The sequence below is a fragment of the Temnothorax longispinosus genome, chromosome 6 (assembly GCF_030848805.1).
Source record: "Temnothorax longispinosus isolate EJ_2023e chromosome 6, Tlon_JGU_v1, whole genome shotgun sequence".
In the NCBI taxonomy this organism is placed as follows: domain Eukaryota; kingdom Metazoa; phylum Arthropoda; class Insecta; order Hymenoptera; family Formicidae; genus Temnothorax; species Temnothorax longispinosus.
This window is the reverse complement of record NC_092363.1, coordinates 9,039,662-9,067,660: the sequence shown is the minus strand read 5'-3', so window position 1 is coordinate 9,067,660 and position 27,999 is coordinate 9,039,662. Positions and strand designations below refer to the sequence as shown.

The window sequence follows — 27,999 nt, the reverse complement described above, 5'->3', positions numbered from 1 at the left end:
GAAATGATCGTATTTTGAAAACAAGTGCTGAGTATTTATTGTTTGCTAGTTTTGTTTATTTCGATAAATTATCACCCGCCAATTCCGCCGCCGCTGAAAAAGAAAATTATTATATAAATATATTATATATATATATATATATATATATATATATCTGTTTCTATATAATCCATATTTGTAACTTCGTAATTAATACGATATTTACAATACGTGTGCACACGCAAAGCTTTTTCTTCAAATAAACAATCACAACAATTCACTACCATTAACTATTGCGCTGTTCATAGAGCCTGTAAACGCTAACGCTATTAATGCACTACCTCGGAAGGAAGAGCGTTGGTAGTGAGCAGTTATGACGTATAACACTACCAGTAATGACGTCACGATAGCGTTTGGTAGCGCTATCATAGAGCTTCGCGAACAGCCAGTAGCGCTAGGTAGCGCTAATAGCGTCTCCCCGAACACACCCTCTGTCTCTTCTCAACATCTAAGTGAGCAACAAAAATAGAATGACGCTTGTGTCGACTTGTGTCGTTAACTGGAAAGCACCTAATATTAAATATGTGTAGAGTTTAGGAACTCTAATATGTGGACACAAGTTGATTCATTTATTGTTCACATTCACTTTAAACAATTTTAAGATTGCACAATGTTATCAAGTTTATAATTTTTCTGTTTAAATATATTACAAATATATATTACATGTATCAAAGATAAAATTTACAAAGAGATATATCAAATATATGGATGTACAAGTTGATATTCTCTTATTGTTAACATTCTTTTATATGCATTACAAGATAGAAATTATCTTGCAATAAGAGCACAGGAGGTGTATAAAATCTTGTTTAATTTGAGGCACACACGCGCAAAAATAAGCAAATTCTTGATAGCTCGATATCATCTTGTTAAGGGTCGACAGGAGTAACACTACCGACCTCTGTCGGGTTGCTTAGCTGCGAGTCCGTATTTTATTTATTATAAATTTTTTAAGAGCCAAAATGAAAAATCCGGCTCTGTACCAGCTTGCGGCTGATCTCACTGATTAAAACGAGCATAAGTTTAATGAGATTCGTTAATTAATTTGGCTAAAATTTGGGATAACCTTTTCTAAGCAGCTTTTTCAGGCTTGCTTAGAGCTGCAAAGCTGCTTAGGAACAGTTGTCCCAAATTTTAGCCAAATTAATTAACGAATCTCATTAAACTTACGCTTGTTTTAATCAGTAAGATCAGCCGCAAGCTGGTACAGAGCCGGATTTTCCATTTTGGCTCTTAAAAAATTTATAATAAATAAAATACGGACTCGCAGCTAAGCAACCCGACAGAGGTCGGTAGTGTTACTCCTGTCGACCCTTAAACGTTATTTTACTAGAATCCCTCTAATAAGAGTTGCGACATCTTGAGTTTCGGCAAAATAAGAGAGAAAGAGAGAGCGCGATATACATTTATATCGCTTTCTCTTTCTCTCTTATATTTCTCTCTCTTACTGTTTCTTGTGCTTTTGCCGAAAATGCGAACCAATCAAAAGTTGCTGCTACGTGTCGCGACTCTTATTAGAGGGACTCTATATTTTACCATTACTTTATGTTATGAACGCAAGTTCTTCTCTCGCAATAATATCGAGTTCATTTTGTCAAACGACATTTTAAGCTTATTATTTGCACGCATTAAGATATTTGATCAAAGTAATGTTTACAGTCACTTTTGTAAGATATGCAAAATTAAATAATATATATATATGGGGCATTCTTTCTCAAAATAGCCATCCCTCTGCACATTTGGATGTAATCGCTAATTACGAAATTGAAGTCAGATTTTAAAAATTCAAAATGGCGGATCCAATATGGCGGACTGATTTTTTTAAAATTCATCGGATTCACTTGAAACTCGTTACTCGGGAGTTTTTGGGGTCGCTGATTACGAATCTAACAGTGAACTAACTTTTAACCAACACTAAATCTTCTTTGTCACTACGTTAAACCTACTTTGATCCTACATAGAACCTATTTTGTCCTACAATAGACCTATTTTTTCTTACATTGAACCTATATTTTACCTAGGAGCGGTGAGCGTCGAGCGGACTGAGTCTCGTTTTAAACAGTTCGCCCTAGAGTTACGAAACCCTGAAAACAAAAGACGATCAGCAGATCATCATTTCATTAACATTCCATTGTGTTGAGGTGTGTTGGATATAATAATCACACAGGAGTATGGCGCTGGGGTCGCGATCTAGTTACTGTTGGATATTGGCGCTAGGGTCGCGATCTAGTTACCGGCTGGATTCGGCAACGGCGATTTTGTCACTAGATTATTATAGTTTATGGCCGGGTATATTATTTTGAGAGTCGAGTTTTCTTTTCTAGATAATTTTTACTTATGTTCTGTTCAGTTCTGTCTCTGCCGGCTAAGAGCCACCGCACAAGACTCTCGTATGGTCACGTAGCGTAACGTAACGTGAATCAACGCACAAGAAACGTATCGGTTAGAGCCTCCGCACAAGCTCTCGTATGGTAACGTAACGTAGATCAACGCACAAGAAACGTATAACGCCGTAACGGTCGTAACCAATACGTTTCTTGTGCGTTGGCTCACGTTATGTTACGCTACGTGACCATACGAGAGTCTTGTGCGGTGGCTCTAACGTGCAAGTCGTTACGTATCCGAATAAACTAAAGTGTGTTAACTAAAGTAAATAGACAATAGATTTTGTAAACCTGTCCAGTTTCAGCACGACTATACAACGCGAAGGACCAAAGACGGCTCGATTTCAACAGGTTATGGGCCCAGTTTTAGTGCGTGCATAATAAAGTGTTTCATCGACACGGCAAAATATGGCGGACGTAACAAAGACAACTATGGCGAAGTTAAACGGACAAAATTACTTCGTATGGAAATACAGGATGGAGATGTTACTCATGAAAGAAAAATTGTGGAGCGTAGTGAATGAGGACAAACCAGTGGCAGGGGCGGATGGCAGAAATGCAAAACAGATTGCTGCATGGCAACAGCGAGACGATCAAGCGCGCGGATGGATTGGACTTTTGGTCGACGACAGTCAATTGTGCCATATAAGGAACTCGACGACAGCGAAGAAAGCATGGTATGCGCTCAAGGCGTATCATGAAAAGGACACGCTGAGCAATAAAGTGACTCTGATTCGGCGCATTTGCTGTAGTAAAATGGAAGAAAGTGGCAACATGGATGATCATTTGACCAATCTGACGGATCTATTTCAGAAATTAACAGATCTCGGTGAAGAGCTTTCGGATAGTTGGATCGTCGGAATGATATTAAGCAGCCTGCCAAGAAGCTACGACACACTGGTCACGGCGCTCGAAACAAGGCCGGAGGCAGACCTGACATTGAGCTTGGTGCAATCGAAGTTGCTCGCGGAATACAATCGCCGAAAGGAAGCGCATGGCAGCGATGGCGGTGAAACGGTATTGAAAACAACGGATAGAAGCACAACATGTTTCTTCTGCAAGAAAAGTGGGCACATGAAGCGCGACTACACGCGATACAAAACCTGGAAAGAAAAACAGAATAAGGAAACGAAGACAAAGGAAAAGCAGGATAAAGAAAATAAGGCGGCGAAACCGGAGAAGCTCAATAAAGTAGAACAAAATCAGGAATTTTTGTTCATGGTTAAGGCTGGCAGTCATGCAGGTTAGGTTGGGTTATTGATTCGGGGGCCACGTGCCATATAGCGAGCGATGAACGGTACTTTGTGTCGCTTGATAAGACAGTGTGCAATAATCTCAATGTCGCGAACGGTGAAAAAGTGAGCGTAAAAGGCAAAGGGACATGCGTGATTCGATTTGTGAATGCAGATGGTGTTGAATCGCGGGCTACAGTCTCGGAAGTGATGTACGCTCCGGATATTGACGGAAACTTACTGTCGGTAAAGAAACTTTTAGACAACGGTTATACAGTGAATTTCGTGCCGGGCGCGTGTGAAATCTTGTATAAAGACAGAAAGATCGGGATTGCGGACGAACATTCAAATTTATTCCGATTACGTAAACCAATAACGGCAGGTGTGGTCAGTGAACACAAATCGAAGTGCATCCACTATTGGCATCGGGTTTTTGGCCACCGTGATCCAGAAGCAGTGAAGTTAATGTGTTCGAAAAAACTGACCAATGACATGGCAATTGAAGACTGTGACATTAAGACATTTTGTGAAGTGTGTGCTCAAGGAAAACTGACGCGCATGAAATTCCCGAAACAATCATTAAGCAAATCGACAGCGCCGCTCGATCTCATACATACAGACGTTTGCGGACCGATGCAGACAGTATCACCAAGTGGGATGCGTTACGTACTCACATTTATCGACGACTTTACCAGGTATACAGTGATTTACTTGATTAAACAGAAGTCAGAGGTTGAAATCAAGCTGAAGGAGTATATAGAAATGGTGAAGACTATGTTTGGGCGTAAACCTAAAGTGATCAGGTCGGATCGAGGAGGAGAGTACGTCGGGAAAAGGGTCATCGGAATGCTAAAAAGCGAAGGAATCCGAATGCAGTATACAGCGCCGTACACGCCACAGCAGAACGGCGTGGCGGAACGGAAAAACCGGACACTTGTCGAGATGGCGAGGTGTATGCTTCTTGAGGCCGGGCTGCCATACAGTTTTTGGGCAGAGGCGGTGAATACAGCTAATTATATCCAAAATCGTTCACCTTCCCGGGCAGTTGACAGAACACCGCATGAATTGTGGACAGGGAGCAAGCCAGGTACGAAGCATCTTGCAATTTTTGAAATTAAATGTTTTGTTCACATACCCTCAGAGAAGCGACGCAAATTGGACAACGTGGCGGCACCAATGATCTTCGTTGGCTATGACGAACACTCCAAGGCGTACAGGTGCTACGATCCGCTTCGAAAGAAGATGGTTATCAGTTGGGACGTACGTTTTTCTAGCAAAATGTATTTAGCATCAAGGGTTGACATCGATTTATCCGAAGGACAAACAATTTCAGAGGACGAATCAGCCAATATCGAGATTAACCTAAACAAGGAAGATCCAGAACCAGTAATCGTTCAAGAGGAGTGGAACGATATTCGTGAGCGGAACAGCGATTCGGAGTACGAATCAGCAGATGAGCAAACAGAACAATCGGGTGATGAGGAAGGCGAAGCAGAGCAGCAACAACAGGTACGCGTCTCACAGCGCGTAAATAAAAGCGTCCCTCCTCGTCGCGTTATTGAGGAAATCAATACAGTTAGCACTCAAGTAGCAGAACCAAAGACGTTGACCGAAGTCATGGCTAGCGAACAGAAGGACGAATGGATCAAGGCCATGGACAGTGAGATGGACTCGCTGATAAAGAATGGGACCTGGGAGCTGTGCGAGTTGCCAAGCGATCGAAAGCCAATAGGATGCAAGTGGATTTTTAAGTTGAAGACGAATGCGGATGGGAGCATCAAATGTTTTAAGGCACGGTTAGTCGCCCAAGGATTTTCGCAAAAATATGGGACAGACTATGTATTTGCGAGCTCCTGCGATTTTATGTTAAGGCAGGTCGTCGCATTTGACGCGTATGCGTATTCAGAGATGGCGCGATGTGTGTCGAGCGCGGCACTTCGGGTGAGCGGGCTCCGAGAGCCTCCGAGCCGCGAGTGCGGCCATATTGTAAAAGTCAGTCGCAAGCGAACTACCGCATAGTTAACACGCTAAGTGAATAAAAGCATTTATTTCATACGCCACAGAGTAACTCTATTCCTGAAAGGAAAATCCTGCTTGCTCCTTTCCACACGCTACCTCAACAGGTTATGGGCCCAGGCATCGCAGCCGGTGCCTAGTGTTGGAAAGGAGAAACGTGCGGTGGAGAGACTGAGTCGCGAATATAGAAGCGTGTGGAACAGGTGGTCGAGGCGGCCATTTACGGTGTGCGAGCAAGGCACGCAGTACGCGGCACGCGGTACGATTTCCGGTGTGCGAGCAAGGCACGCGGTACGAATTTCGGTGTGCGAGCAAGGCACGCAGTACGCGGCACGCGGTACGAATTTCGGTGTGCGAGCAAGGCACGCAGTACGCGGCACGCGGTACGAATTTCGGTGTGCGAGCAAGGCACGCGGTACGAATTTCGGTGTGCGAGCAAGGCACGCAGTACGCGGCACGCGATACGAATTTCGGTGTGCGAGCAAGGCACGCGGTGCGAAGCGAGTTCGTGAGAACATTCGAGAACGTCGCGGACATCGTGCGAAGCGAGTTCGTGAGAACATTCGAGAACGTCGCGGATATCGTGTGAAGCGAGTTCGTGAGAACATTCGAGAACGTCGCGGACATCGTGTGAAGCGAGTTCGTGAGAACATTCGAGAGCATCGTGGACATTTTTCGCGTCGCGTCGTGTGTCGGCGGGGTTCCAGTTGTCGCGTGGACAGAGTGATCAGAATCAAGAATGCCGGATGACGGGCTAGTGCGGTCAGTAAAAAGGTTCGACGGGAAGAACTATCAATCATGGAAGTTCCAGATCACAGCAGTGCTAATGGCGAGTGAAATATTTGATGTGATCGATGGCACGAGACGAAGGCCGCCGAACGCGGAAGGGCCGAACGCTGGGCTTATGAAATCATGGATCAAAGACAATGCAAAAGCCACAGCAATCATCTCGTCGGCGATGGAGGACGATCAAGTGATGAGTGTTTTAGTGTGCGGGTCCGCGAAAGAAATGTGGGACAAATTAGTTACGATGCATGAACAGAAATCTGCGGCGAACGTCGGTACGCTAACGCAGCGGTTCTACTCGTATAAGATGAGTCCGTCCGATTCGGTCATACAACATGTGAGCACGGTGCAGAACATGGCGCGTCAGTTAAAAGATCTCGGCGAGACAATTTCAGACGCGGCAGTGATCGCGAAGATTCTCTCGAGTTTGACGACGAGATTCAGTGTGTTCAAGACGGCATGGGACAGTGTGGACCCGGCACGGCAAACGATTGAAAACCTGCTAGAGCGGCTCATTCGCGAGGATCAAAATCTTGGCGAGGATGGAAATTCGGCGAGCGCGTTAGCAGTGACGAAGCAAGGTGCTTTGAAGGACGGCGCGAAGTCTAAGGACAAAAACAGGAAGAAAAGAAAGCCGAGGAAAAACATTGAGTGCTACAGATGCCAAGAAAAAGGGCATTACGCCAGCCAGTGTGACAAGAGGAAGAACCAAAACGACAACAACAACAACACGAAAGGTCAGTCCGGCAGCAGCTGCGCGTTTGTGGTAGATTCGCACGAGAGAGACGGAGAAGTGCGACAGCTACTACCGTCGGTCGGGCAGATTCAGCAACTAATTAAAGCGGATAAACGAGAGGTGTGGATCACCGACAGCGGGGCGTCGGAACACATAACGTCGCGTCGCGACTGGTTCGAAGAGCTGCGACCGGTAACTGGGGAGACAGTTCTGCTGGGAGACGATGGTGAATGCGAGGTAACAGGCATCGGTAAAATTCGCATCGAGAAGTATGCCAATGGCGAATGGAACAGCGGAGTGATCGAGAACGTGCTGCTTGTTCCACGTGTTACTCGAAACTTGTTTTCAGTAGGAGTATGCACGAAGAAAGGATTTCGAGTCGGCTTCGAAAACGGAGTCGTCGAAGTGTCACGAGGAGGCGTGATCGAGGCGACCGGAGCGAGGCAGGAGAACGGGCTGTACCGTATGTTCTTCCGAAGACCGAAACCGAAACGAGAAATCAACGTGACGTCGCTGGATTTTAAAATCTGGCACGAGAGGCTGGGCCACATTCATAAGCGGGCGCTCACCGAGCTGGTGAGTCGAGGGCTGGCAGATGGAGTGAACGTGAAAAATTCGGGCGAATTTTTCTGCGAGGCGTGCCAGTTCGGCAAGCTTCACAAGTTGCCGTTCAGGAGCAACAGCGGCAAAGCATCAAGAAATCCAGGGGAATACTTCCATAGTGATGTGTGTGGACCGGTACCAACGGAGTCGACAGGCGGTGCACGATTTTACGTGCTTTTCAAGGACGACGCCACTGCATTTCGATACGTATACTTCTTGCGTCACAAATCAGACGTGTACGAGCGATTTGTCGAATTCGAACGTCTGATATTCAATAAATTCGGGCGCACGATGAAAACCCTGCGCACCGATAATGGGACTGAATATTGTAATGCACGCATGAAGAAGTACATGAAGGAGAGAGGTATCACACTGGAGACCACGGCGCCGTTTACGCCGGAACAGAATGGGAGGTCGGAGCGAGATAACCGCACGATCGTCGAGGCGTCAAGGACGATGCTGAAGGCGAGGAATCTACCAGCACATCTGTGGGCGGAAGCAACGGCAGCAGCCGTGTACACAATCAACAGAACGGGACAGTCGCGAGTCGGCGGAAGTTGTACTCCGTACGAACAATGGACGGGGAAGAAGCCAAATCTCCGTCACATGCGAGTATTTGGCTCTGACGCTTATGCGTATGTGCCGAAGCAGAAGACTACGAAGTTTGACGCTCGAGCGAAAAAGCTGGTCCTGGTGGGCTACGACAGCGAGTCGTCGAACTATCGTTTGTTTGATCCTGTTACGAAGTGTGTTTCTATCTCCAGACACGTGGTGTTCAATGAACGAGCGCACGGAGGGGATCCAAAGATGTCAGAATCCGAAGTCGAACTCACCTTGCCGTCGTCGAGTGATGACGATGGTGAGGAGGAAGAGCAAAACGCGGGTCACGGTAACAGAGCTGTCGTCGGCAACGCCGGTGCTGACGATGTGGCCACCGATAACGCGAGAGGAGCTCAGGCAGGTCGAAGAGGCGGAGTCGAAGACGTCGAGGTTCAACAGCGGCAGCAGCAGCAGCAGCAGCAGGAAGCGCTGACACCAAGGTCGCTGCGCGATCGAGACTCGTTGCGCCCTCCGGCCAGATACGCGTTGTGCTGTGCAGGGCACAACGTGCCAACTACGTACCAGGAGGCTATAACTAGCCCAGAGGCAAGTCAATGGGCGGAAGCTATCGAGGACGAGCTCGAAGCACATAAAACGAACGGGACGTGGATAATTGTTCCGCGCGTTCCAGGAGAGAAGACTATAGACTCTAAGTGGGTCTTCAAGATACTGCGAGACACAGATGGAAACGTGAAAAAGTTCAAGGCGCGTCTGTGCGCCCGAGGGTTCAAACAGCGAGAAGGTGTGGACTACTTCGAGACATTTTCGCCAGTCGTAAGGTACGACTCACTCCGAGTGCTTCTTGCTGTCATCACGCAGGCCGATCTTGAGGTCATGCAGTTCGACGTGCGAACAGCATTCCTGCACGGCGAGCTTGACGAGGACATCCGGATGGAGCTGCCGACGGGTCTTGTGGTCAACGAAGAAGCCGGGGATCGAGGGAGTGTGGTGTGTTTACTCAGGAAGTCACTCTACGGGCTTAAACAAGCACCGCGCTGTTGGAACATTAAATTCACGGAGTTCTTAAAACGTTTTAATTTGAAAGAGACTGATGCCGACAGTTGCGTATTTTACGGTATTTACGACGGATACGAGATATATCTTGCGGTTTTTGTCGATGACGGTATAGTTGCCGCGAAATCATTGAAAGTGATCAATAGTATAATCGGGGGCTTGAGCGAAGCTTTTGAGTTGACACTCGGTGACTGTAGTAGCTTCGTCGGAATACAAATCGAGCGAGATCGAGCGTCAAAGTCTATGTTCGTGCATCAGTCGGCTTATGCGAGAAAAATAATCGAGAAGTTTGGCATGAGCAAAGCAAAGGAGGTTTCCGTGCCGGCGGATCCTCACACAATACAGTATCCGGTAGAGTCAAGTGAAAATGAGAGGCAGAAAGTGCCGTATCGCGAAGCCGTGGGATCGCTTATGTTCTTGGCCGTAGTAACGCGTCCGGATCTAGCGTATGCGGTAAACGCGACTAGCAAATTCCTCAATAATCACAACGAGAGTCACTGGCAAGCAGTGAAGCGGATTATATCATACTTGATCGGAACGATAGACGTAGGGATTGAGTATCGTGCAAGTGAGTCAGGAATCGAGTTAACGGGATACTCAGACGCGGACTTTGCGAGCGACGTCGAGACTCGAAGGTCAACGACGGGGTATGCGTTTTGCATCGCGAACGGTATCGTCACGTGGTCATCTCAGCGACAGAGACTTGTGTCCATGAGCACAACAGAATCCGAATATATCGCTGCGGCGACTGCGGCAAGAGAAGCTATATGGCTTCGCACGCTCTTAGGTGGAATAGGCTACAGGTGCGATAAGCCAACAACGTTGTACGTCGACAATCAGAGCGCGATTCGTCTAGTTCGGAACCCGGAGTTCCATAAGCGGACGAAACATATAGATATAAAATATCATTATATTCGCGAGAAGGTAGAGAATCGCGAGATCAATGTTGTCTACGTGCCTACCGAGGCTCAATTAGCAGACTTGTTTACGAAAGCGCTCCCGAGAAATAGGTTCAACGAACTGTGTATAAATCTCGGGATCTTTGTCAAACGCTCGGACGGCGGAAGTGTTAAGGCAGGTCGTCGCATTTGACGCGTATGCGTATTCAGAGATGGCGCGATGTGTGTCGAGCGCGGCACTTCGGGTGAGCGGGCTCCGAGAGCCTCCGAGCCGCGAGTGCGGCCATATTGTAAAAGTCAGTCGCAAGCGAACTACCGCATAGTTAACACGCTAAGTGAATAAAAGCATTTATTTCATACGCCACAGAGTAACTCTATTCCTGAAAGGAAAATCCTGCTTGCTCCTTTCCACACGCTACCTCAACATTTTATTCCACTCGCTAGAGAGGCACTGTGTGCTGGTACAGCACCTGCTTACTTCCGAATTAATTATCTCAATTGTGTGTACTTAAACAATTGTCTTTATTGTACGCAGAAATCGTGTACGTTTTTTCTGGGGCGTAGCACCGTGACCATTACATATATCGATCGAGAAATCGATTCTTCCGCAATATAAGATATAAAGTAACTGAGCGCTCTCCTGAACGATAGCGAATCAGAGCGTAGCTAAAGCCGGGTTCACAACTCGCAAAGCGCGGGAAAGACAATTTTTCATCTATAATTAAACGAGAACGATACACCGCCGCCCTTGAAAACCTCAGGTTTCAAATATAAAGAAATTAAATAATACATATCTTTCTTTATCGCTTGTTGCAATTTGAACGTCTTGTAATGCACTATAGAAACATAACATAATATAGCATATTGGCGGCGCGAATCCATCATGTAGTATGAGATATTAGATATAAAGTATAATATAAGTAATAATGAATGCAATACAATGTAAGATATTACGCAGAAACAAATAATACTTTACGCATCTAAACTGCTAGGTAACACTGATAACTTGGTCAAGGGTCGAGTAATTAACCCATTGTTAGTTTTGATGACGGCTGATCGAATAACGCCGTCAGAGCTTTCGTTAACACTCTCGATACGTCCTAGTAACCATTGAAAGGGTGCTAATCCTGATCTCTGAATCAAAACTATCTGTCCAACCTTGAGCTGTTCGCCCTTATTAAGTTTCCATTTTGATCTACCCTGCAGTTGATTCAAATATTCAAGACTCCATCTTTGCCAGAAGTGCTGCCTTAATTGCTCGACCCTTTGCCAACGCGACAGACGATTCATTTTGATGGAAGTTATGTCCGGATGCGCATAACTATTCAAAGAGTCGCCTATTAAAAAATGCCCAGGACTTAATGGACGTATGTCATTCGGATCGCTTGAATATTGACTAATAGGGCGCGAATTTAGTATGGCTTCAATTTCAGCGAGTATGGTAGACATTTCATCATAATTTAATGCTGCGTCCCCGATTATCCTTTTCATATGATATTTTGCCGACTTTATGGCGGCCTCCCAAAGACCTCCGAAGTGGGGCGCGTTTGGTGGGATGTTTTTCCATTCTATTCGCTGTTCGACAAAGAATTCATTTAGTTTACGCTGTGTCTGTTCCTTAATAAATAATTCATGTAATTCCTTAAGCTCCCTAGCGGCTCCTACAAAATTAGTCCCGTTATCGGAGTATATGCAGGATACCTTACCCCTTCTCGCTATAAATCGTTTAAAGGCTCCCATAAATGATTCCGATGTCAAATCAGCAACTAGCTCGATGTGTATCGCTTTGGTGGAGAAACAGACAAAAACGCAAATGTACGACTTATTTAGTTTGGCGTTACGCCTCTTATGTTCCCTAATAAGAAAAGGACCTCCAAAATCAATCCCGCAATGCGTGAACGGTCTTGACATTTGAACTCGCGAACTGGGAAGGTCACTCATAATCGCTTCAGACATAGAAGGTTTGGCCCTCCAGCATATTGCGCATTTTCTTATAATATCACGAGCAGTGGCCTTCGCCGCTATAGGCCAGAATTGTTCTCTAACTGAGTAAAGAGTAGCCTGAACCCCGGCATGCATATTTCTAACATGTTCGTAACGAATAATAAGTTTTGTAATCGTGTGACTCTTAGGTAATAATATAGGATGCCTTGCTTCGTATACTAGATTTGTATTTTTTAAACGACCGCCTACCCGCAGTATACCTTTGTTATCAATAAACGGATTTAATGACAATAATCTACTATTGACTGGTACGGATTTTGATCTTTCGAGTTGTCCTATATCGCTGGCGAATTCCTGCCGCTGCACGAATTTGCATAAAAATTGTAACGAATCTTCATATTCCTTCGGCGTTAACAAAGTATGTCTTTTTTCGCATGTAGTCTTACAATTATTAATAAACCGAAATATATATGCTAATACTCGCACTAACTTTTGAAGCTTGGAATATTTGGCAATCAATTCATCCAACATTGGAGACTCCGCTTTGACTACAAGAATATTGGATAACTGTTCCGGCACTGTGGCGCAGCGTACAACTGATTCGGGCCAATACTCTTCGTCTAATTTTAGCCAATCAGGCCCTTCCCACCAAAGTGTTGCTCCAACTATTTCCGAAGGACCCGCCCCACGAGATATTATATCCGCGGGGTTTGATTTAGTATCGATATGCCTCCAATCTTCTACTTCCGTCAGCCTTTGAATTTCGCCAACACGGTTAGCAACGAATGTTTCAAATTTACGTGCTGAAGCCCTTATCCATGCTAATACGATCGATGCATCAGTCCACAGAAATTTTCTCACCTTTGGAAGCTTGAGAGATTTGATTGCCTTTTCTTGCAACTGGGCCAATAACACTGCTGCACACAACTCCATGCGAGGAAGCGAAATTGCCTTGATTGGGGCCACTCTTGATTTAGATATCAATAACATAGTTTGATAGTTTCCATCTGCATCTCGAGTTCTAATATAGCAACACGCGCCATACGCCGATTGGCTTGCATCTGCAAATCCATGTAGTTGTACCTCCTCTACCTTTGCTGTAGAAAGTATAAACCTCTTGATCTTCAGCTCGTTTATGCTGTTGAGATTTGAATTGCTTCCATTGAGTATGTATGTTCATGGGGACGTTTGAGTCCCAATCCATTTGAATTTTCCATAATTCTTGAATTAAAATCTTCGCCTTGAGTATAACCGGACCCAAAAGACCTAACGGATCAAACAGTTGAGAGATTTCGGCAAGCATTGTTCTCTTGGTGATCTTGGTGCTTGTTGAATCAACGTTGATCGTGAACCTGAATACATCCTCTGAAGAATTCCATTGCATTCCAAGTATCCGAGATTCTGAGTTTTTATCGATGGCGATATTGCCTGGAGGCGATGATGATTGGGACAATCCGCTCAAGAGCTGAGGGTGATTAGCGGACCATTTGCTCAGTACAAACTGCCCTGATTTCAAAATGGTGACTACTTGATCCCTCTTTGTAATCGCTTCTTCTATGGTGTCGCCTCCCGATAATACGTCGTCCACGTAAGTATCCTCTTCGAGGACCTCCGCTCCTAAAGGCAGGTCATCTTGATTGATTTTGGCCAATTCCTCGAGACTACGTGTCGTTGAGTGTGCTGCAGACGCGAGCCCATATGTCAATGTCAACATTTTGCAAATGATAATGGGTTCATTAGTATTAAATCTCCATAGAATAAGTAGAATAATTTGAGTATCGTCAATTAATATCTGTCGATACATTTTTACTATATCTGCTGTGAAAACATATCGAAATCTACGGAATTTTAGTAATATTGCTATCAAATCTGATTGTACATTAGCTCCTACCAATAATATGTCATTGAGCGAAAAGCCGGAGTCCGATTTGCAGGATGCGTCAAACACCACCCTCAATTTAGTGGTACTGCTAGATTCTTTAAAGACCGCGTGATGAGGCAGGTATACCCTTTTCGTGTTTCCTAATTCTGATTCTTCAACTACTCGCATGTGATTGCGACTACTCATTGATGAATTGCGAATAGTCGTTTTTTAACTGTTCATTATATTTAAAACGCTTTTCCAATTTATTGAATCTTGATAATGCAATCTGTCGCGTATCACCGATCAATTGTATTCCATTGGGCTTTATCGGTAGCGCGACGATGAAACGACCTTCTTCGTTCCGCCTGACCGTGCGTAAGAAGTGTTCCTCGCATTGACGCTCCATGGGTGTCATAATGCTTTGCTTTGTATATTCGTTCTCGATATGCCAGAATTTCGTCAACGCGTTATCGAGATTTACCTTATGATGATCAGTCCTTGACAACATGACATTTACGGAGGGAGTTCTCGATTTCCTCCTGCCTTGAAGTTCGTTACCGAGCCCTCCTGCAACTATCCATCCTAATTGCGTTTTCTGAATAGTAGGGCCCTTGATGGATGGTCTAATTTGTCCTACGCACAATAATTGCCAAAATAACTCAGCTCCTATTAGCATTTGCACTTGAGACGGCGTATTGAATTGTGGATCCGCCAGCTGTATATTTTTCGGAATATTTATTACTTCTTTGTTTATGCGAAATAGAGGAATGGAATCTGTTATCCTATCTGTTACCAGGCATTGAATGATGGTTTGAAAGTTATTGTAACGAGATTTAATCTTGATTGTCGCAATTTCATTTGAACTTGTAGCTACTTGATTAATCCCAACGATGGACATGCTATGTTGCTTAGTACGTATTCGCAATTTTGATACAAATTCCCGCGTAACTAAATTGGCTTGTGATCCGCTGTCAAGTAATACTCTACATAGTATCTTGCTATTATCATTGTCGAAGACGTCGACCAAAGCAGTCGATAACAATACGTAATTATCTTTAGTTTTACTCAGATTATGCGTCACCACTGCGGTGATATTGTTCGAATCCTTTGATGCTTGTGTAGTTTGCTTTTTGACCGTAGGATCCTCATCACTTCGTTTGTTTAGATGAAGGAGTGTATTATGTTTTAGCCCACACGTTTTGCAGCTGCTGGATGTGCTTTGCTTGATGAGATTTCGACTTCAGACAATTTATGCATAGTTTTCGCTTTTTTACTTCCGCAACTCGCTGACCTGCAGGCAATTTAGTAAATGATGGACAGAAGTATATAGGGTGATCTCCATTGCAATAACTACATTTCGAAGTCACCGATGCAATGCAATTTATGGCGGATTTACGTGAATTCGATTGATTCGATTTGCCGGACAATGTAGCTGTGTTTTCCTTATTAATTATGGACTCTAGCGTTTGACACTTTTTTATTAAAAATTCTGTCAATTGTTCAAGACGCGGTAATTCACGACCTGATAGCGTATCCTCCCAGTCGCGAAATGTTACAGGATCGAGTTTATTTGCTAAAATGTGCACGATCAAGTCGTTCCAACTGTCTACGGGACGTTTAAGAGCCTTTAATGCATTGATATGTTTCGTAGTTACATTAAGTAATTGTCGCAATTCTGTATAATTTTCTTTCTTTATACAGGGAATCTCCAATATTGACTGAATATGTGCCTGTACAATTACGCGAAGCTTATCATAACGATTCTCCAATATATTCCATGCTACTTGAAAATTCTGTTCTGGTAATTCCAGTGATTCGATTGCATCGGCAGCATCGTCAGATAACGAGGATTTTAAATATTGAAATTTCTCTATATCCGTTAATTTAGCGTTATTGGTAATTATTGCATGGAACATTTGCGAGAACGGAGTCCATTCTTGATATTTACCGGTAAAGGTTGGCAAATTCAGTTTAGGAAGACGTATGTGTGAATTGTCGTGTTGTTGTTGTGAAGCATTAACATTGAAAGCTGCCGCGTTTGATTGCGACATCCGTGACGAACAGGCATTATCTATTAATTGTTGCATTTGTGCTTTTAATTCAAAAAAAGATGCTTCAAAAGCCTCGCGATCTTTACCGTCAGAATTCTCTAAAATTTCGATTTGCGACTGAATTTCGTCGTATTCGTTCCAGTAGTTATCTAACTTGTCATTACGAACCTTTACCTGTTCAATCATTTCATCGCTTATGTCCGGGGCATTCCTTACACTATCGACGTATGTTTTTATACGCGTACAAGAACCCTTCAATGTTCTTCGCTTAATTTTCAACGCGTCTAAATCCATCTTGCTAATCTATTGAGTTTGAATTGCCAATACTGGCGCCTGTGACCTTCGTAATATCGATAATACTGTACGCGAGTATAATAGTAACGCTTTACCTGTGCTAATGTTAATGCTATTATAATTATGATTGTAACTAGTGTTTTCGCCTTGTAGTGCCGGCGCCTTCGTCCTCGGGTTGCCGACGTCTCTGCCTCTGGTTGCCAACGTCTCTACCCTTTGGTTGTTGATGTCTCTGCCCCTTTGGTTTTTTGGTGTCTCGTATAAAACGATGTCCCCGTGATAATTGCTGCTGTTACTATGCTGATATATGGCACCGTATGTGCCAATGCCCCTTTGACCGTGCTAGACCGTGACCGTGATAGACGACTGCTCGTAGTTAGGTTAGGTGCACTTGCTCGTGGTATGCCCGCTTGTGAGTATGTGCGGCAAGCCCCAATGGTATTGCAATTGTGATTGTGCGTTTAGTTGTTCGCACGGTGCCCGTTTACGTCAAAGAATGCCTTCGTACTTCGTAGCTCGCTCAATCGACTGTTGCCGGCGTATCCGGCTCGAAGGACCATATTTGTATTTGCGAGCTCCTGCGATTTTATTCCACTCGCTAGAGAGGCACTGTGTGCTGGTACAGCACCTGCTTACTTCCGAATTAATTAACTCAATTGTGTGTACTTAAACAATTGTCTTTATTGTACGCAGAAATCGTGTACGTTTTTTCTGGGGCGTGGCACCGTGACCATTACATATATCGATCGAGATCGATTCTTCCGCAATATAAGATATAAAGTAACTGAGCGCTCTCCTGAACGATAGCGAATCAGAGTGTAGCTAAAGCCGGGTTCACAACTCGCAAAGCGCGGGAAAGACAATTTTTCATCTATAATTAAACGAGAACGATACAGACTACGATCAGGTGTTCGCTCCCGTGGTGAAGCAGACAACATTTCGAATTCTCTTGACTCTTGCGGCAGAACAGGGCATGCTGGTATTTCACTGGGATGCAAAAATAGCTTTTCTAAATGGAAGACTGAAAGAAAAGATCTATATGAAACAGCCACCAGGATATGAGCGAGAAGGCGCATTGGATCTTGTCTGCTTACTCATGAGAAGCATATACGGACTCAAGCAGGCAGCTAGATCGTGGAATGAGGCGATTCATGACGCACTAGAGAAGATCGGGTTCATCCAGGGTAATGTGGATCCGTGCATGTATTCAGCGAAGCTGAGCAACGAGTGGTGCTTTATACTTATTTACGTGGATGATGTGGTCATTGCAAGTAAGGAGCTTCAAGTGATCGAATCAGTGAAGAAAGCGCTCTCTTCGGAATTCGAGATGCAGGACCTTGGCGAGATCCGGTACTATTTGGGATTAGAGATTGATAAGAATCCGGAAGGATATTATCAAATCTGTCAGACGAACTACATTCATCAAGTGGCATCATTGTTTGGGTTAAATGAAGCCAAGGCATCAAACGTGCCAATTGACCCAAACTACGACAAATCAAAGGACGAAACAGAGGTTTTACTCAACAACGCAAACTATCAACGTCTGATTGGGTGTCTGCTCTACATTTCGGTGTGCACTCGACCGGACATATCAGCGAGCGTGTCAATCCTGGCACAAAAGGTCAGTAGACCAACTCAACGTGACTGGAACAAATTGAAGCGAGTTGTCAAATATCTGGTTGGCAGTTCCAAATTGAAGCTGACATTGGATAAAGCAGCAAACAAGGAGTTTGTTTTCGGCTACGCAGATGCAAATTGGGCTGAAAGCAAGGCAGACCGGAAATCAAACAGTGGCTACATATTTCTGGTCAATGGTGGAGTCGTGAGTTGGGCATGTCGGAAGCAGACGTGTGTGGCTCTATCAACAACTGAGGCGGAATTCGTTGCTCTGTCCAGCGCTTGTCAAGAAGCTTTATGGCTACATCGAATTTTAGATGACGTGAAGCATCCAGTTGGCGGAGCAATCACTATATACGAGGACAACCAGAGCTGCCTCAAACTCATTGAGGAAGAGAAGCTGTCAAACCGCACTAAACATATCGATACTAGGTATCATTTTGTGAAGGACTTTGTCAGCAAAGGGGACGTGCAATGCAAGTACTGTCCAACAGAGGCTATGCTGGCGGATTTACTTACAAAGCCACTACTAGCACATCGGTTCAAGACATTACGAGAAGATTGCGGTCTTGTGTGATTGAAGAGGAGTGTTGGATATAACAATCACACAGGAGTATGGCGCTGGGGTCGCGATCTAGTTACTGTTGGATATTGGCGCTAGGGTCGCGATCTAGTTACCGGCTGGATTTGGCAACGGCGATTTTGTCACTAGATTATTATAGTTTATGGCCGGGTATATTATTTTGAGAGTCGAGTTTTCTTTTCTAGATAATTTTTACTTATGTTCTGTTCAGTTCTGTCTCTGCCGGCTAACGTGCAAGTCGTTACGTATCCGAATAAACTAAAGTGTGTTAACTAAAGTAAATAGACAATAGATTTTGTAAACCTGTCCAGTTTCAGCACGACTATACAACGCGAAGGACCAAAGACGGCTCGATTTCAACAAGGTGGCCGCTCTGGACGGTCTGCACGACAGCGCTCGGGACGACAGCGCTCGAGACGGCAGCGCATACGCCATCTAATTTCATTAGATCCGGTTCCGTTCTACTCGCCCTCAGAGAGAGACGTCCCGCGTGCACGCGTGCCTTAATTGTTACGATTTGCTATTACATTCTTTATATCAGTCCATTGCATCAGTCTTGTGCATAACGTATTGTATCAGCTTATTACTGTATCTGTTCAATAAGAATACGTCAAATACATTCGTTCGTAACCAAGGTTGGTTGGATTATTACATCTTGCCTTTGCTGGCTGGATTGTCGATTACACATCTTGCCTTTGCTGGCTGGATTATGCATTACATCTTGCCTTCGTTGGTTGGATTATTACATCTTGCCTTTGTTGGATATATAGGATCCGCCATTTTGAATTTCTCTAAACTGACTTCAATTTCGTAATCAGCGACCCCAAAAACCCCCGAGTAACAAGTTCCAAGTGAATCCGATAAATTTAAAAAAAATTAGTCCGCCATATTGGATCCGCCATTTTGAATTTTTAAAATCTGACTTCAATTTCGTAATCAGCAACCCCAAAAACCCCTAAGTAACGAGTTTTAAGTGAATCTGATGAATTTAAGAAAAATTCGTCCGCCATATTAGATCCGCTATTTTTATTTTTTTGAGAGACATCTAAATCTTAGTGCTATCTCACAAGCTATGTATCCTCTTTTTTCCATTAGAAACAACAATTTAATCATATGATTTGTGTTTTTAACTCATATGAAGCGCCATATTTTGACCGCCATATTGAATTTTCAAAAGTACCACACTGTATTTGATAGAGCACACAAAAACAAAGATTTTAAGCCCTAAACCATTTTAATCGGTTCAATAGAATTTTGGAGACGGCCCTGTCCCGGTTGACATATGGAACGTCCCATATATATATATATATATATATATATGTATCTTTCCTTTTTAAACGAGTGTGAGATTTCTAAAGCTTTCTAGCAAAACGTGATATATCAGCTGCTATCCATTCAATGACTACGTTTACACAGCGGCTTGTAATCCGATTTAGTAACTACCGTATATTATCCGATCCAAAAATTGTTTTTTAATTATAACGATCATTTAAATATGAACTTATTTTGATACTCTAAACATTTAAAACAATGTTTGATATACTATATATTGTATACTATAAATTTCAAATATCGTAGTTCAAATATCGAAAAAGCTCATATCTAAATAATTATTATGATCAAAAGAAGGAAAATTTTGGATCGGATAGTATACGGTAGTTATTAAACCAGAGAGCCGCCGTGTGAACGTAGAGTCAATGATATAAAAACATAAGTTATCAACATCAATTTTCGTTTGATAATCTGTATACTTTCATGATAAAAATATTGTATACGAGATAGATTTATTGTATACGAAATAGATCAAGACTTTTTAAATCAAGATCTAACTAATCTAACAATAAGCTAAGTATTTTAGCATAAATTACGCTAAAAAATTGAGAGTGGTCTCCACTGTGTTGTGATTTAGTTTAAATTTACCGAAATAATATTTTAGAAAAAATTTATCAATGCGTACAATATTATTAATTATATTTATAGAGTTGGACGGCTCAATGAGTAAAGATAGCTGCTTGTATTATTGCTGCCTATCAATTTTATAGTCACCTTAACGTTTTGTTCTAAACAATAACATTTGAGCCAAAAACTGGCATAAATCACGATTAATAACAAATTAATCTTTAAAAATCAATGCTGCAGACAGTTTACAGTACATATATCTATATTAATAATAGAAATTAATAAAAGTCATAAATCTATTAATATTGGAAGCATAAATTGATATGGAAGTCTCACTTTTTCACGAGTTATACACAATGTTTTTTGAACACGCTTTCTGTTACTAAAAATCTTGATAATTATGCAGAGATACAGATCACCCTCCGATGACCTTGACCTTGATATGTTGTCAGGTCACCTTCTGAGTGACCTTCTGAAGGTTTTAGCCGTTGGTCATTGTTTATTAAAAAGTTATTAATAAAATTTATTATTAATAAAAGAAGTTTGAAAAATATAGTAGTTATTTTGAGTATTAAAAGGCATAAACCAACTAATACGTATGTGAAAATAGTATATGTACATGTATGAACGAAGAAAAGTCATTTAAAGCAGTGAATCGTTAATATATTGAACAGTCTTTTTGTTAAAGCAGTAAATAGTTGGTATAGAAAAGTATATACGGAGTGAATAAGTAACATTTACTTCGCCACTCAATAATTCACACAATTAAGAATTTAATTGACTATACTGGCAATGATTATAATCGTGAACGATTGCCAGTATCATTGCTAGTATAGTCAATTAAATTCTTAATTGTGTACATACGGAGTGTTGCATTTTAAATGACGACCTCATATATCTTTTGAATGACACATTTTAGAAGAAAATGTTTTAGATAAAAGTTACAGGTTTTAAAGGGGGTCACTAGAGGATCTTATTAGATTTTGGGTTCGGGGACCGTGTTTGGCCCAGTAGAATCCAAGTTAAATTTTTTAAATAGAAACTCCCATTTTTATTGTACCATCACTTTTTTTACTATAATTAATTTGAACAACTTGTCTGAAATATTTTTTTATTTGCCTCATATTTTTTTTATATTCAAGAAAAATTTGGTAACTTTTTCAATATTTAGCTTATGATAATTGTTCGTCGGAGGGAAAAAAGTGGTACAGGACTTTTTGACTTGATTTGGTCTCCAGAATATGCTGTTACAATAGTACTTTTTTAAATACTTGTGTAGACATCTCCTTAGAGTTTTCATGTATAGGTACAAAAGTATTTAAAAAAGTTGCGGTACTATTGCAAGAGCTTATTCTTCAGACCAAATTAAGTCAAAAAGTCCTGTATCATTTTTCCTTTCAATAAACAATTATCGAGATATCGTAAGCTAAATATCGAAAAAGTTACCAAGTTTGCCTTGAATATCTCAAAAAGTATTAGGCAAATAAAAAAGTTTCAGACAAAAGTTGTTCAACTTAATTAGTAGAAAAAGCTCGTACAATAAAAAATAGAGGTTTCCATTTAAAAAATTTAACTTGGGCCCTGCTGAGCCCAACACGGGGCCAGGACCCAAAATCTAGTAAGATCGTCTATTGGCCCCTTTTGAACTCTGTAACTTTTTTCTGAAACATTTTTCTTTAAAATGTGTCGTTCAAGAGATATTTGAGGTCGTCATTTAAAATGGGACCCCCTGTATACAATTTTATTATATGTTAAAAAGCATGAATACAAACTATACAAAGTATTCTCTGCTTTATTGCTATAATTGTATGATTATAATTGTAAATATTATTTATTGAATGCGTGGGCGGTGGAGCTCCTCCCTGCCCACACGTGTACGCGGAATGAGGGTCTATCGTCTGTAAGGAAATTTGCTAATATGTGTGTATAGACAGTACACATATAGGCGGAAGTGGGTGAGGGTGGACCTTGGTTCGCGTGGAAAGTTGAAAACCCAAACCGTACAATGATAGACCTCTTTTCGCCCTGTAAGCAGGGATGGGGTGAGATGGAGTGGAGATCGCTTTGCATGGAAAGTACATTGCTGTCCAGAGAATCATCCACACGAAGCGAGATCCACCCCACCCCTGCTTACAGAACGAAACGAGGTCTATCATTGTACGGTTCGGGTTTTCAAGTTTCTACGCAAACCGAGATCTATGTATCATTGTATGTACAGTTCGGGTTTTCAACTTTCTACGCGAACCAAGTTCTATCCCAATCCTATCCCGTTTGTGGGGGACGGACGGTAGCCCTTTGTTGATAAGTGTGTACATGTCTATACACACATATATCACAAACCGTTAGATTTCTTTAACTTTTTTGTTTATAACTTTTTAATAAACAATGACCCACAGCTATAAAACCTTCAGGTCACTCAGATGGTTGACCTTGACAAAGAGGCGTATCTAGGATCCTTTGCGCCCTTAGCAAAGATCTGTATCGACGCCCCCTCCCCCCAGAAAAAATAACATCTAATTTAATGTATACTAGACATCACAGACATCACAGACGCGCGCTACGCGCGCGCTATTTAGCAACAGATATACACTGTCAAAATTATGCTATGACAGCCGCTCACGAAGTTAGCGCAGCAAGAGAACCAATCAGCATTGCGGAAAAGAGTCAACAATAAACTTCGAGACTTTCGAGAAGACTTTGAGAGATGCGAGTATCGATTTAACATGCCTTTTTTTAAGATTTATTATAGAAAAATAAGGAGGAAACATTTCTTTTTTAGATAGGAAACATTATTTATATATATAAATGTATATAAATTTATAAAAGTTACAATTTTATTTTTCTTGCCTTGGCTAAAGCGAATTCGGGCGAAACTTCCGAAAACGTCCATGCTCAGATTTAGGTAAAACTTTGTGAATAGGTTTCTTTTAGATAAAAAACACATATACCAAAAGGATTTTTTGCGACTCCAAAGTTTAGCAACTTTTTTAACATTTTTAACTTGCTGCCTCCGCGCATATACATTTTCCACGCAAAACAAACCAAAACAGCTCTCAAGTAATGTAAACAACCATAAAGTCATACCCGTCAAAGTCATAACATAAACATCATTGATGAAACTTCAGAAAATCAGAAACGTTATAAACTACGATGCATTATATAGTTTTCGAGATATCAATTTATATAATCTATCACATAGTATAATAATATACACAGAATTAGCAGTGAGAAAGAGAGAGAGAGAGAGAGAGAGAGAGAGAGAGAGAGAGAGAGAGAGAGAGAAACAGTACACACGTAAGCGAGGGAAGAGCTACCGCACCTCCCCCGAAAACAGGGGGTGTGGGGGTGAACCTTGGTTCGCGTGAAAAGTGTATGCGTGAACTTTTCATGCGTGGAAAGTTAATATAAATTTTTAAATAATACTTTAATTGTGTGTGTATAAACAGTACACACGTAAGCGAGGGCGAGGGGCTACCGCACGCACCTCCCCCGAAAGCAGGGGGAGGTGGGGGTGAACCTCGGTTCGGGTGAAAAGTGTATGCGTGAACTTTTCATGCGTGGAAAGTTAATATGAATTTTTATACTGTGTGTGTAAACAGTACACACGTAAGCGAGGGAGGGGCTACCGCACCTCCCCCGAAAGCAGGGGAGGTGGGGGTAAACCTCGGTTCGCGTGAAAAGTGTATGCGTGAAGGCAGTAGGTTCCGCCTCCCTGCGGGGGGCTCCACTATTATTAAACTATAGACACATAGTGTGCCTCCAAAGTACATGCGTGAGCTTTCCACGCATAGAAAGTCTTAAACTTATGTGGCACCTCGTTTCGCGTGGAAAATGTATACGCAGAAGCAGCAAATTAATATATTTGTACTTTGTGTATGACTTTATGGTTGTTTACATTACTTGAGAGCTGTTTTGGTTTGTTTCGCGTGGAAAATGTATGTGCGGAGGCAACAAGTTAAAAATGTTAAAAAGTTGCTAAACTTTGAAGTCGCAAAAAATCCTTTTGGTATATGTGTTTTTTATCTAAAAGGAATCTATTCACAAAGTTTCACCTAAATCTGACCATGGACGTTTTCGGAAGTACAGCACGAATTCGTCTATTATTGCATCTACATTTATGTGTAAAACCACTTTTTCTTATTGATAATAATGCAAGGCTGGTTAATTTTTCTTGGTTCATCGCAGAACGGAGATAATTCTTTATTAAGTTGAACTTGCTAAAACTATGTTTGCAAGATGCTACAGTCACTGGTAAATTTAAATAAATTCAAAGTGCATGCAGTCTTGATGTCATTTGTTGATGTCATTTGTTGAATAAAGACCGATTACGCGGGTATCCGTATTGTACCCGTATCGCACGGATACCTGTATCATGCGAATACCCATATTTATATGAGTACCTGTATTACACGTGTACTCGCACCCTGGCGAAAATAAAAATCGGAACGTAAGTCAAATGTAAGCGAAAAGTGACAAAAACGTAAATGAAATTTCTAGGAAACGTAAGTTGGAAGTGAAACATAAAAGATGCATTCCAATTTATGTTTCCTATATATATTATATATATATATATATAAGTTTTGTTTACTCATTTATCATTCTCCTCTTATGCTCTGATTTTTATTTTCACCAGAGCATCAGGCAGGGCTAACACATCACATTAATTTAATCTAAGTATGTAAAAAATAAAATTCGACATTTTATGTCAATTTTAATTTGGCAAATTTAATAATAAAATATGTTAAAATAAGTTATTTTAAATATCTTATAAATTTTTAAATAATTTTTAAACTCTACTGTCTTTGGAGATCAATCTTCATACTCCCCAGTAAAACAGTACGTGGATCCACGTTATTGCTACGTGGATTCGACGTGAATTCGACGAAATTACGTGATTCGACGTGGATGTGACGTTCCTGTTTTACTGGGGCTGTACGTCTCGTCATTTCTCCTATCGTTTAGCTCCCAGCTTTTGTCTGAATTCATTACCTTACACAAATAACTAGTCAGATTTCTGGGGTAATTTTTATGTACCCCCCCCCCCCGGGCCTGCGGCCCTGGCGAGGGCCAGTTTCGCCAACCCCTAGATACGCCTCCTTGACAACATCAAGGCCAAAGTCATCGAAGAGTGGTCCGTATCTCTGCATAATTACCACAATCTTACACATAATTGCACATAATTCCGCAATTCACGCAAAAACATGAAAAATATTCTTACAAAATCCGTGCCTTATAATAATGAATTGTGTGCAATGTTATCTTGTAGACATTAAAAAATTATATAGAACTGTATAATTACTTAGATACTGTGCATCCTTCCACTAATTTCGTTATAAAGATTTAACTAGATTGATCTAATTGGAGCTACATCTTTTATAGATCATCACTCTCTGACCAAAGAGCTGTTCGTCAAAATAATGTACAATGTCAAAATCAAGTTTAGTATATCCATTGGAATTAGTAGTACCGTAAAGATATTTCAACATTCAAATGTAACACGTGGATGCTAATACAATCCACTTATCTTCTATGACGTCCCAGATAAGCTTTACAGTTTGGACAGGTATGATGAACGTCCATGCATTCGTCGATGCAACATGGAATCAAGCAGCAACCAAACCAACATCTAATATAAAAGAAAACAGAAATTGTGCATTACAATAAATTATACCTATAAAAATATAACGCAATGTAACTCAAAATATTAATCATAATTACCCCAGCAATGCTATAATAACACCTGAGATATAAGCGATCATGCCAGGTTCAGTTTTTGTTGTTGTATCTATTTCAGCATGGCAATGTGGACAGATTGTATGAGTCGACTGTGGTCCAAGCGGAACAATAGTCGTGACTATAGTAGGCCCATTTGCATCTGTAAAATACAGAGCACAGAGAATACAATTAGTAACATGTATATTTTCATCAGTTAATCAAGTAATTTTCATTAATTAATATAAATTCTATATCTTCTCAACATACAAGTTTGCGCAGGTGTAAACGGACTAGCTGGAGGAACGCCTCCCACATTTTGGGAGTAAGCAGGCGGCGCATAAGGTGGTGGTTCATAAGGTGGCGGCGGTCCATTCTTATGCATGATGTTCTTCTAGCTGTCAATATGAGAAATTTGATATGATGCGATGCCCAAATATTCAAGGATTTTCATATTTTATTAATTTAGCAGTACCAAAATTTTGCAATAATACGTTAAAACAGTACATGTAAATCTAGATAGGTGAGGATGTATTTCAATTTATATGATTTAATTTACATGAAAACAAAAGACCATGTTAGATAATAAAGTGATCTGTAGCGTTGTTTATCGTTATATTTTAGACGTGACGCGCGATGCTAAAAATATAAATCAATGTGGGGACAACAAAAAATTAAGAGAAACGATAAGGGGGTTCGTCGATGGCTGCTTGAGATCAGCTGTAGCTTTTGGTCGTAAAATTTCACGCAAAAAAGAAAAACGAAACGGTAGAGAACGCGAAACTCGAGCAAATCAGACTGTTGTGTATGTACGCCCGATGAAACAAACGATGGATCTCGATCGTGTCGAAGGACAGTATAGGTCAATCAACGTGCGAATGCCGATTGTGAAATTTGACGCACATCCTGAACAACATCCCCACCCTGTTTCGGTCTACGTTTCGGTCACGATAGCGTGTCGCGATAACGTAATTGCGTCATAATTACTTACTTGTCCTCGATAAAGCGATAAAATCGATTCTTTTGTGATTATTGAATCCACGACGATCGTTTTCGATCCTTAAAAGTTCCGCATGCAACACCGAATCATCCGTGGTGATACTGGTGATCCGTGGCTTTGCATAAACAACGAGTGTAGGTGTCGTGTATCTGTGTGTGTGTGTGTGTGTGTGTGTGTGTCGCGCGAGTGGATGTGCGTGTGTTTGTGCGCGCGTGCGTAAATAAGATGCTTTCCAGCAGAGAGAAGAGAGAGAGTGGTCCAGGAGGTCGATTGTGTATCTTGAAACGAGGTGAAATAAATTACAAAAATGAACAGATTTACTAGATTTTGACAAATAAAATCGTAGATATTCTAGCGAATTTCCTCACTTTTGTATTTTTTACCTCGTTTCAAGATACGCAATCGAGCCCCAGGCTTTCGCATACGAATTGCCATAACCATAAGTGTAAAACGTAAACATAAAGCCCCTTCTTGCACAATAGGCGATAAGCGGGGAGCACACACTTCTGCACAACGCATAATGCGTAAGCATAAGAAAATTGATTGGTCCATACACATATGCATAAGGAAATAGACCAATCAGTTCTTTTATGCTTACGCATTATGCGTTGTGCAGAAGTGTGTGCTCCCCGCTATAGCGACAGCGACATTGGGTGCGTTCGGGGAGCTCGCTACCGCGCTACCAACGCTAACACTATTAACTCCGTTCATGGAGCCATGATAGCG

General features: G+C 41.9%; 3 protein-coding genes across 9 annotated transcripts; all 3 read right to left on the bottom strand.

Annotated features, from left to right (window-relative positions):
• Window positions 1-12: 12 nt before the first annotated feature.
• LOC139814183 (LITAF domain-containing protein) lies at window positions 13-27,866 on the bottom strand. 7 transcript variants are annotated; one of them, XR_011732355.1, is made up of 6 exons: window positions 27,642-27,866; window positions 27,265-27,551; window positions 26,544-26,671; window positions 26,280-26,436; window positions 26,029-26,187; window positions 13-487 (listed from the first exon to the last, which is right to left on the bottom strand). XR_011732355.1 is itself a non-coding variant. In XM_071780266.1 (5 exons), exons 3-5 carry the CDS (start codon window positions 26,656-26,658, stop codon window positions 26,082-26,084), a joined length of 378 nt encoding a protein of 125 aa, XP_071636367.1. In that variant the 5' UTR covers window positions 26,659-26,671; window positions 27,265-27,551; window positions 27,642-27,864; the 3' UTR covers window positions 24,723-26,081. The 7 variants fall into 7 exon arrangements, 2 of the variants coding, with proteins under 2 accessions (XP_071636367.1, XP_071636368.1); XR_011732356.1 differs by having other exon boundaries at window positions 13-93; XR_011732353.1 differs by having other exon boundaries at window positions 25,861-26,187; window positions 27,642-27,864.
• LOC139814875 (uncharacterized) lies at window positions 13,275-14,303 on the bottom strand. The gene has a single exon (XM_071781374.1). The coding sequence runs from the start codon at window positions 14,301-14,303 to the stop codon at window positions 13,275-13,277; it is 1,029 nt and encodes a 342-aa protein (XP_071637475.1).
• On the bottom strand, window positions 14,314-16,462 carry LOC139814873 (uncharacterized). The gene is made up of 2 exons (XM_071781371.1): window positions 15,514-16,462; window positions 14,314-15,200 (listed from the first exon to the last, which is right to left on the bottom strand). Exons 1-2 carry the CDS (start codon window positions 16,460-16,462, stop codon window positions 14,314-14,316), a joined length of 1,836 nt encoding a protein of 611 aa, XP_071637472.1.
• Window positions 27,867-27,999: the final 133 nt, after the last annotated feature.